The 11,178-nt window shown below is 38.0% G+C and overlaps 1 protein-coding gene and 1 non-coding gene across 3 annotated transcripts; both read left to right on the top strand.

Annotated features, from left to right (window-relative positions):
• Positions 1-2,527: 2,527 nt before the first annotated feature.
• Positions 2,528-5,544, top strand: LOC103962649 (calcium-dependent mitochondrial ATP-magnesium/phosphate carrier protein 2). Of its 2 annotated transcripts, none has more exons than XM_009375392.3 (4): positions 2,528-3,490; positions 3,821-4,609; positions 4,722-4,812; positions 4,962-5,544. In XM_009375392.3, exons 1-4 carry the CDS (start codon positions 3,019-3,021, stop codon positions 5,149-5,151), a joined length of 1,542 nt encoding a protein of 513 aa, XP_009373667.2. In that variant the 5' UTR covers positions 2,528-3,018; the 3' UTR covers positions 5,152-5,544. The 2 variants fall into 2 exon arrangements, with proteins under 2 accessions (XP_009373667.2, XP_009373668.2); XM_009375393.2 differs by having other exon boundaries at positions 3,348-3,490; positions 3,807-4,609.
• Positions 5,545-10,428: 4,884 nt separating this feature from the next.
• Positions 10,429-10,510, top strand: TRNAS-AGA. Its single transcript has one exon. It is a non-coding gene; the product is annotated as a tRNA-Ser (tRNA).
• Positions 10,511-11,178: the final 668 nt, after the last annotated feature.

The following is an 11,178-nucleotide window of genomic DNA, read 5'->3' as shown; positions in this document are numbered from 1 at the left end:
AATTAACATCTGTTTCACATCAAGAATGAAACCCACGTCGAAATGGATCGAAAAATCTATAAGAATTCCATCAGATATAGAAAAATCAGGAGACTTGAATCTTTCTTTGAGAGAACCAACCCTTTCGTATCCATGATCTGTGCAATTCAACTTTTGCACATTAGATACAAAGAATGCAGAACCCAGAATGCAAGTAGAATCAAGAAGTAGCCTTGTTGCTGGTGGCAAAGATTGGAAGCCAAGAATTCGTACAAAGGCTTCACGTTGCTTGCCATTGTGATGTTTGTTGCGAACCCTCTTGAATTTCTTCAATGTTGGTCGTAAACAAGGAGGACTTTTGGGCTTGTATTTTGGACGAAACTGAGACCATAATTCATCTACTTTCTCTTGGGCTTGAATATTTTCCTCGTGGAAAGATTGAAGCTTGAGAACAACTTGATTCGATTTCACTAGAAAGATAGGAGATGCCATTTTGATGAACGTCTGATGCGTCGGTGTAGCTGCAGAAGATTCACCACCATATTTCGAACCACCATTGCAGCATGCCATAAAGGATTGAAGTTGATGAAGGATCAAATCTCGTGCTTGAAGCTGATGAAGAATCAAATTCTGTGTTGACTTGAGTTCCTTCTGTGTAGCCTGGAATTCATCGATCTTGGATTCCAGGTCGAAACCCTTGACTCCATGGTTCTTCGCGATGCTTGCCGCTTTATACAAAAGGAAGGATTGAGGGGATGAATGACTGGCTCGATACCAATTGTTAGAACCCTACTCTACATCTCCCACAATTGCACAGAGAGATAGGTAATAGAACATGAGAACAACAATACAATTTCATTAACTGCCTTTCCAATTGCTACAACCTGCTATTTATCTTCTAACTACTAACAACCATATACACATGTCATCATCTTATTAAGCCACTTAGCAGTATCCTATCAGACAGCCAATCATCAATGACTACTATGCCGACCGGTGTTTATGTCGTCTATGGTGTAGCTCATCAGCACACAGGGGGAATCGGTTCAACTCTATATGGAGACGTGATTTCTTCTTCTACTGTTATCAATTTGGTTTCTGCTAGCCTTAAAATAATCTCTTTCGGCATATGGTAGAACTCAAAAACCTTTGATAATTCCTGGTAGCCTTAAAATTATCTGCAACTAGACTGCAACAATTTGCACCTTGCATTTCCAAGTCCGTGACCATATTGTATGTAGGATTTAGCTTTAATCACTGCATTGTGATCTCTAAGTAATGTGCTTGTTTGTGATTATTTTAGGATGGACGGGTTCTGTGTTCGTCAATACCAATTTATGGAAAAGGGAAGGAAGCTGGAGATGAGGCTGGTTATATTGTAGGAATGTCGACTTGTTATCCTCAACCCGGCTCAGTCAAAATAAATGATGGGGAGACTCTGACTCTAGTATCTAATTACAGCAGCGCCCAGACACACACAGGAGTTATGGATCTCTTCCACATTTTGGTTGCAGACTACCTTCCAAAGTCCGCTGCGCTTAGCTTGGACACTACACTTTGAGCAATATACCAATGAACATTAAGGTTGATGAATCTAAATAACGCATCCGGGTTGTTTTTCACCAAAAATCAACTTCCTTAATCAACCGAGTACTGACGTGGTTTTGTTCCTGCAGATTTCTGAGTCGTATAAGCTAAAGGTTCCCGCGTCCTTCACCAACGCCAATGAGGAAGAGGTTGGCGATGGCTATAGATTGGTTTTGGTGTGAACTTTTACATATGAATTATGTAGAGTGTCTTGATCCTACTTCTCACTCAGTGTTAATGCAGTGATATGCAGATATAACAAAGCCAGCGTACCTTTTGGTTGAGCAATTATTTGAGCTTTTTCTTCCAAGTGTTTTGTTAAATGTGGTCAACTTTTGAAACCCAATTCAGTATGTTCCAAATAAAAAGCATTCCAACCTTTTGTGCGTGTACTGTGGTATGATGGATGTAGGAGTAGTTTGCAAAGTATATGGGTTTGGAAGCAGGTCATCAGATCAAGACTCCCTATTTTTGCTACGAAAATTTACTTTTAACAATTTTGCTCGTGTATGTGGCTATTTGGTTTAGCGACACTCAATTTCTAATTTATGAAAAATGTCGTGAGTTGGAATCTTATATACAACATTTGTTTGTTCATTTACCGTAATGTGATATTATGAAATACTAGAATAGAATGACGTATGGATGTAAGGCCTTCCATAGTAGGCCGAAAAATGTGGGCTCGTTGTTCTTGTTTGCTTGAAAATTGATTTGAATGTGTATATATTTATCTAAATGTATTAACATTCAAGTTGATGAATCATGTCTCAACCTAATGTAACTAAGAAAACAGTCGAGTTGGAATTTGTTTTAATTTGTATGAATTTCTACAATTTTACCTGCGCGATCAAATTAAAATTCGAGTTAATTTAGGGTTGATTGAATCCAAATTTATCATCAACGTCTCATTAAATTTTATAAAACGAAAAATAAAAAGTAAAATAAGAGAAATTATTAAAGGAAAAACGCAAGAAAGTGGAGGAGCGAAAGGCGACCAAACACGAGGAAGAATATCCACTTCCGTTCCTGAGCGATCCTTCTCCTTCACCGTCAGGCTCATATCAGACGATCTTCAACTCCTCCGTCGTATTTATATACTGCAGATAGTATTTATATATATATGCCCACTCGGCTGTTATAATCTGTGTTACCGGTCCGCTCCTTAACTACCATTAAATCCAATCCACCCAATTTCTCAGATTGAAGAAGAAGTTGAGGTCCCATCTCCCCCAACCCTCATTTCCTTTGTCCTGTTTTTATCTTTGCTGAATGGCGATGGCTGAAGAATTTATCATGAATTTATGATCGAACACCCAAAAGTCCACCAACCCATTTGCCCAAAATTCGCAAATCTCGTAACTTAATTGTGGTTGTGATCGATTTGATCCGCCGTTGAAGAAGCTCGAAGAACATTGAGGAAGAAGAAGAAGGGGAAAGACGAAGTGGGTTTTTATGTCAGGGGCAAAGCCGGCCGCGGCAGAGCATGTCGGCTTCCCCAACGTGGATGCGAACAAGTCCACCGCCTCTGCCACCGCCAGAGCCGACGGATGCTGCAATCCGGTCAAGAAAACCGGACCCATTTCGATGGATCACGTTCTTCTAGCGTTACGGGAGACCAAGGAGGACAGGGAAGTCCGAATTCGAAGCCTTTTCAATTTCTTCGATGCTAAAAATCTTGGGTATTTGGATTATTCTCAGATCGAGGCCGGATTGTCGGCCCTTCAGATTCCTCCGGAATACAAGTACGCCAAGGATCTTCTGAAGGTCTGTGATGCCAACAGAGATGGAAGGGTCGATTATCTCGAGTTCCGGCGGTACATGGATGACAAGGAGCTCGAGCTCTACCGCATTTTTCAGGCCATTGATGTTGAGCACAATGGCTGCATTCTGCCTGAGGAGCTATGGGATGCCCTTGTCAAGGCTGGTATGCCCCAACTTTACTTTCTTTTGTTTTGAAATTGTGAAAATTCGTTAACTTTTACATGCTAGTTTATACTTCCTTCTGTAGATTGTAGAGCATTGGTATCATTCTTTGGGGCATTGTTTATAGTATTGCTCTGACTGTAGTATGGTTTTCACCAGGGAGCATTTTTACTTTTGTGTTCTGCATTGAGAATGCATAGTTATAACTGTAATATAATTTCTGAAACTGTTTAGAAGGGAACGAAAGTGGTAGGGTTTCCATTTCTGTAGATTTAAGTGGGAGGATTTTTTATTTTTCACCTTATAAGTCGTGGCAGTTTTTAACTTGTAGGGATTGAAATGGATGATAAGGAACTTGCCCGGTTCGTAGAGCATGTTGATAAGGATAACAATGGTATTATAACGTTTGAAGAATGGAGAGATTTTCTTCTACTGTATCCACATGAAGCAACGATTGAGAACATATATCACCACTGGGAAAGGGTGTGCCTTGTGGATATTGGTGAGCAGGCTGTTATTCCAGAAGGAATTGGTAAGCATGTTCATAGGAGCAGATACTTTATTGCAGGTGCTATAGCTGGAGCCGCTTCTCGTACTGCTACTGCTCCTCTTGATCGCTTGAAAGTGGTTTTGCAAGTTCAGACATCACGTGCTTCTGTGGTGCCAGCTATAGAGAAGATATTGAAGGAAGATGGCATCCTGGGGTTTTTCAGAGGTAATGGAATAAATGTTGTGAAGGTAGCACCTGAAAGTGCCATCAAGTTCTATACTTATGAAATGTTAAAGAAGGTCATTGGAGACAATATGGGGGCCGACGAGGGAGATATTGGTACTGCTGGTAGACTTTTGGCCGGTGGTATGGCAGGTGCAGTGGCACAAACTTCTATCTATCCGTTGGATCTTGTGAAAACTCGGTTACAAACTTGTACTTCAGAAGCTGGAAAGAGTCCTCAGTTGGGGACATTAACTAGGGAAATATGGATTCATGAGGGACCTCGGGCCTTCTATAGAGGTCTGCTTCCGTCTCTTCTTGGGATTGTCCCCTATACTGGTATAGACCTCGCTGCCTATGAGGCCTTAAAAGATATGTCGAAGACATATTTTCTTCATGATAATAGCGGTACAGTTTCTCTGGTTTTCTGTTTTTTCTTTCCTTTCTTTATCTTTTGCATCTTGATAACATTTTTTTGTACTGTTTGGTGAATTGCCTTTTAAATCTTACTTTTTTCCAGAACCTGGTCCTCTCATTCAGCTGGGATGTGGGACAATATCGGGAGCTCTAGGAGCAACATGTGTTTATCCTTTGCAGGTTATCCGAACCAGGTACAATTTCATGGCTGAAGTCTTCCACTACTGGTTATTTATTTTTAGTGAAGAGGGCACATCCAAACTACTTGATTTTCTTCACTTAATCTTAGGTTTTCTATACCCGGTGAATTTGCTTTTGGTTTTAATATATTATTTCTTTCCAGATTGCAAGCTCAACGTTCTAATACAGCTACTGCATATAAAGGAATGTCAGATGTATTCTGGAGAACCCTTCAGCACGAAGGCGTTAGAGGTTTCTACAAGGGATTGTTTCCAAATCTTCTCAAAGTTGTTCCAGCTGCAAGCATTACATATATGGTATACGAAGCCATGAAAAAGAAACTAGATCTGTAGCGAGTCGGTAACTACATTAATCTTTGTAGTTAGAAATTGTAACGGAGTTGACGGTGAAGAGAAAGAAAATGAGATTACTAGTTAAGTTGAGGATACGATTGTTATATGACAGATGGTGCCCCCCTTCAGGATACGGGGGCGCAGGATTTTCAATTTTGTAGGCGGAAAGTATTTTTTCCCGGATTTATCATAACTTGCTATTGAGAAACAAGGTTACTGGCCCATTCGGAATTTGATGGCAAACGTGACAGGTATTATCTTGTTCCTTTTTCTGTGTTTCTTAAGACTATCTCTCTCTTTTACAGCAAGATTTGAGCGGAACTTGATGCTATTCTCTGAACTAAATCCATATGTGGTGAACATTACAATGAGTATTGTCCCGTCGTTTCGTAACTTCATCTTCTTCTCTTGTTGCTATCATATCCTGAGCTGGATATGCTCTAGTGTGTAACTGAATTTCTTGGTTGCTTGCTTTGGCCTTGTATGATATTTAGACCATCTTTAACGCTTTGGTTAAAATTTAAAATTTTTAATTCCGAAACTTTTTTTTTTTGCTTCAACCTTTCTGGGTTAATTTTTTGTCCGAAATTATTAAAGAATGAATTTAGGCTAAATTTTAAAAAATACATATTATGTAGACTGTTCTAATTTAATTTTATGAGCATTTTAACCTAAAAATATTTAGGTTTCGATAAATATTGAAAAATCACTAAACTCACCCTTTTCTCGAAACAAAGCGTTGCACTTAGCCGTTGATTTAATTTCGAATCGTGGGATTTTTTTTTTTTTTATTGTTAGATTTGATCATATTTGATTTTACCCGTTAAATTTAATGTATTTATAAATTGAAAATTTAAGTTTAAATACTTTTGATTCTGGATTGTTGAATCAATCAATGTTTCAATAATCTATGTTGCCCGATCAAATAAAGCAATTGGGATTGCACATGGGTGGCCGATAACCCCATTAGGTTGGGCCCCACTTCTCCTCAACGTTGTCCCCTTTTCCTTGCGTTTGGCACATTTCCTTGCTTTTAGCGCGTCAATTCTCCGCACTTTCTCCTTTTTCTCAATGCACCTATGCGCATAGTGGGTTAGGATTTTAACCCAGTCCGGTTTCTTGTTTTAAATTTGCCCCAAAAATCAGTTTTAATCCAAAACTGATTTTTGGCCAAGGGTGGAGTTGAAGAAAGTTGGGGGACGTTTAAAACCTAAATTTTAGGTTCTAACCCAAGAGTTGGAATGAGCCTTAGGTAGTTGCATTTTAGTGTGTAAACATTAATATACATGTTTGGCGATTGACAACAATGGGATAAAATTTTCTCCCCTCCTATTCCCCTCCTATTCCCTTCCCCATCTCTTCCAATGCACTATGTCTGAATTGTCAAAACCTCAATCGCCAGTGATCAATATACAGTTGCTTGCATTTCCAGTTCCAACTGGTTGTTTATTGCGCCCAGGGAGTTGTGCAAACTGGCATTGCTAATTTGTAATTACCAGCAGCAGCAGCACATAATTAGCGTTAGGTGGTTGTAAGATTATGTGCAGAAGCAACACATAGGAAAGCGAAAAGCTCTTATATAGGGGGGTTTGGTATGGGATCCCAAATCCCAAACCAAAAAATTTTGGGACGAAATTTTGAAGATCAATCCCAAATCGAAATTTGGGTATTCCCAATTTTCGGGATTCTCAAAATATTTTTAGTATTTCGGGATGGTTTTGGTATTCCCAAATTTCATACAAATTGAAATAACAATCATTCATACCAAGTTAAATTAACATGCAACCAAAATAAAATAAGGAACAAACCCAAAAGCAAAAAAAATAAGTTACTAACCTAATATGTTTGAAAACTAACAATACAATTTTTTTATTTCGTGTTGAAGAAATAGACATATTTGGTTGAGAAGTAGTAGTGCAGGATGAGTGTGTGTGTGGGAGGTTCGTATCTACAGATGTGGTGATAAAGGGTTATATTAACAATCTTACATCCGTTGTTTGTATGATTGAATATTTGGAACACCACATACATGACATCTCAGATGCAAAGAAGTTTCTACCGTTGAACTGATCAAAGATAAAGAACAAAATGCAAATATGAGTTTTTTTTTTAAATCTTAATGAAACACTTTTGGTACTGTTTACTTTAACGAAAATGACATATTTACCTTGAAAAGTCACTCCAAGTAGTATTCACTTCACCTTTGTTTTATCATTTTTATTTAAACTAAAGTTTTTGAGAACTTTTCGATAGTTTTGTTTTTTATTTAATCCTTATAACAAGCTTAAAGTGTAGTAATTCTTTCCAAATTGATATTTTGAACTGCACTACTGCAATGTTGAAAAGCTATTAGAAATTAAGTGGGAAGAACAAACAGATCCACATAGACCATCAAAACAGGCACAGAATTGCTTCTTTTTGGTAGCTATTGGCAAGAATCTGGGCCATGTACATAACAAAGACCACAACTGAAGGGAAGAAGCAGCCAAACATTTTGAACATACACATTCAAAATAACTTGGCATGCTTCTTTACTCTACTATTACATAAAGATCCTATTACATAAAGAGTTCAACATGTGAGAAAAATAAAAACATAAAGATTTTGACACTTTTCTTTTAGCCATCTGCACTCCAAACCGAAAATATGTCATTATTTATCTCTTTACTGAAGAGAGGAGCGCAGGAGGCTACAGAATCTGTGCCAAAATCGCTAGCCGATTACAAACCCGGAAGAAAGGCTTTGCCTCCCCTTTGCCTTTTTGACTTGCCTTTTGTCCCTTCACATCCCATCAAGGGAGGAAGAGGGTGGGATTGACCAAGCATGTAGAAGAAGTTCTACTCACATTCTTCATCATCTTCTTCCTCTTCTTCCTCTTCTTCCTCCACATTTTTGCGTGTGCTTTAGCCACAGAGAGAAAGAGAGAGAGAGTGTGAGAGAGTGAGAGAGGGGGCTTCTTAGATGGTTTACAATGAAAGTGGGATGTTATTATATGCATCTACAAGTGTATATATAATTCTATGAACCTTTCAACGAACTAGGTGGGTTGCTGGTGGCATCCATAATTTTTTAAAGATTGTTCAGCCAAAATGGTTCATGAGATTGACATAATTCTTCATTTTGATTCGTAACAACGAAAACTGATAGAAGTGATCCTTGAGTTTGTCAACCATAAATCATTTTGGTCATTCCGTGAAAAATCTATAAATATCCTTATTAAGTGGAAATGTTGGTTTAACAAAAATATTCTTTAAAAGGTGGTCATGTGATAGTTTAATGAAGACATTGACAAATTATTCATGGAATGATCAAAATGATTTATGGTACACAAACTCAAGAACCACTCATAGCGATTTTCAATGTTAAAAATTTAAAATAAAGAGTTATGTCTATTTTAAAAACCATATTGACTAAAAAAATTCTTTTTTCATATCATAAAGAGAAAAAGACGAACAACGAAGACGAAGGAAAGAATCACAACTCTAATGGTCCCCATTAGCATTATTAATCTCTAATTGGGGTAAGTGTGCTTATCTTTTTCTTAGAATATTATCACTCTTTCTCTGCTTTCCATCAATCACAACATTTGAAATATGGCTCATAATAAAAAACGAGTTTTTTATTCGTTAAATGATACGTCGGTAGTTAATTTTTAATTTAAACACTTTAAATTTTGTTTATTTTTAACATTTTATGAAAGAAAGAAAAACTTAAATAAAGCAGGCTGATCAGTTAAATTATCAGTCGCTCACTCTAACAAATACGTTATCGCTAACATTTAATATCATCAAACTCCACGAAATCTAAGTTTCTCTATTTGGTAAAACAAGTGGGGGTTCGTTTATTATTATTAATCAAACTAATGGGTGGAAAGATGAGTTAACATACTGCCACGTGGATGGATCTTTTGGAGTCGAGTCCAAGAGGGGAATTTTGAAATAGAACCGGTCTCCTCTTTACGGGAGTGGATTTGCACCGTCCGTCTGTGAGAATCTGTGTACGAAGCCACTAATCCACTTAGTGGGAGACCCAAAATGTGGAATAAACTGTTGATTATGTCACTAACCTAACAATAATCCAAAGCTAATCTCTCTTTTTTACTCGAGATTTTTCAGTGTATCCGAGACACAAGGTGGTACATCATATGTCATTATACAAGTTGTAAGATACTTGTATTAAAAAATTAACAACTTAAAAATAAAACTTTTCTCCACTTCTATAATAATACGTAATGTACCATCTGTATTCTGAATAAATGAAAATTTTCTCCTCTCTCTTATAGATAAGGAAAACCTAGTGACCTGGTGTGACAAGCAATAGGGAACAACTAGGGTTTGGATTTGCTTTAGTCACTAATTAGACTCCTTTATAGATTAGTGTTTGCTATATTTGTTCTATGTGCAATAATTGAAGACATTTGATTTATTCTTTAATTCCAAAGTGTAATTGTGTAAGCCTTTGTCTTTTAAGTAATAAAAAACCCTAAAAAAATTTCACATAGCAATGCATGAGCTCATGTTGTGCATCATTTAAGATATGCCTATTGGAACCCACCAATTCCCTTCAATTTGAAGTCACATAGCAAATGCAAATTTAGAAGAAGACGCACCGAAATTGTTATTGATACTTCAAGAATCTAATTGTGCATTACAAATTTTCAATATTTAAAAAGAAAAATACACTCATGAGGAATGCACAATCAGAGTTTGGAGTGTCAATATTCATTACTTAGATTATTATTATAGGAGAAAAACTTGCATGAAACGAGAATGTCACTGTAACGGTATTTCAAATCAATCGCTCACTGATACGTGAAAAAGTTAGATGTGTGATAATTAGCTTAAAATATTACAAAATGAAAATTCCAATAAACGTAAGTTTCTCTCAACGAAGTAACAATCCCAATAAACTTAAGTTTCTTTCAACGAAATAACATTTTGTTCTCTTGGTACTCAATATACGTAGAGTAATCATTTTGCAAATAAATAAAAAATTGTTTAGCCCTAAACCCGATTTTCGCGGCCTTGGTGGTGGCTGCTCGGTTCCCAAAAAACAAAATTGTAAACGCCATTTTCCAATGTCCATTGAGTTGGTTCGGGTTAGATTGGACTGGACCTAGGCCCAAGATTGTGAACTCCATTTGAAGATCCGGCCTTCTTCTTCACTTTGGTGCCGGAGATAGTTTTGTTGTCGTATAATTTGCCCCAAAATAGGTAAGAAAAGATTATTGTCAATCAAAGGATATTACCTATTTTTGCATTCAAGCTTACAAATAAGGTGGACGTGCCGGAGTGGTTATCGGGCATGACTAGAAATCATGTGGGCTCTGCCCGCGCAGGTTCGAATCCTGCCGTCCACGGTTTCCTTTTTCTTTTTATTTATAAAAATCAATATTTCATTTTTCTTTCAATAGCTCCTCCTTAATTTACCGCCATATCCTTCTTTTTGTTCTTCGATCCTTTTGATTTCTGAAAACATAATGACAGTCAGAGCAAATCGAAGTGAATGAACGCCGCCAGTTCCATCACCATCGCTGCCGCAATCAAACACTGCAAAACCCCAAAGCAGCTCATCCAACTCCATTCCCACACCATCAACAACTCCTCTCTCCTCCAGATTTCATCATCCCCATGCCTTCATCTCGCTCCTCCCACCCTTCTCCGCCTCTGCAACCGCCTCCCTCAGCTATGCCGTCGCTCTCTTCAACCGCATCCACCCGTCAACCTTCCCCTTCAACAAATGGAATCAGTCTACGGGGTCCCTCGAGAGCTCAAGCATTAAGGGTGCATGCATGGCTAATCTGCTTGGAGAGCAGGTTTGATCAAAGAAGCAATGGAGATGATCGTGAAGATGCCGATGGGGGGCGTTGTGTTTGGATGGGATGGTTTGCTTGGCGGCTGCAGAATCCATGGCCATGTTGAAACGGCGAAGAAAGCGGCGGAGCAAGTGACGGAGTTGGACCGTGAAGATGAGGAGTGTGTTCAGTCCTGGCCAATGTCTATGCAACTGCAGAAAAATGGGACCATA

The sequence above is a fragment of a genome, unplaced genomic scaffold (assembly GCF_019419815.1).
Source record: "Pyrus x bretschneideri cultivar Hongxiangsu unplaced genomic scaffold, Pyrus_bretschneideri_v1 Contig42, whole genome shotgun sequence".
Lineage (NCBI taxonomy): Eukaryota > Viridiplantae > Streptophyta > Magnoliopsida > Rosales > Rosaceae > Pyrus > Pyrus x bretschneideri.
This window is presented reverse-complemented; position numbering and strand designations above follow the sequence as displayed.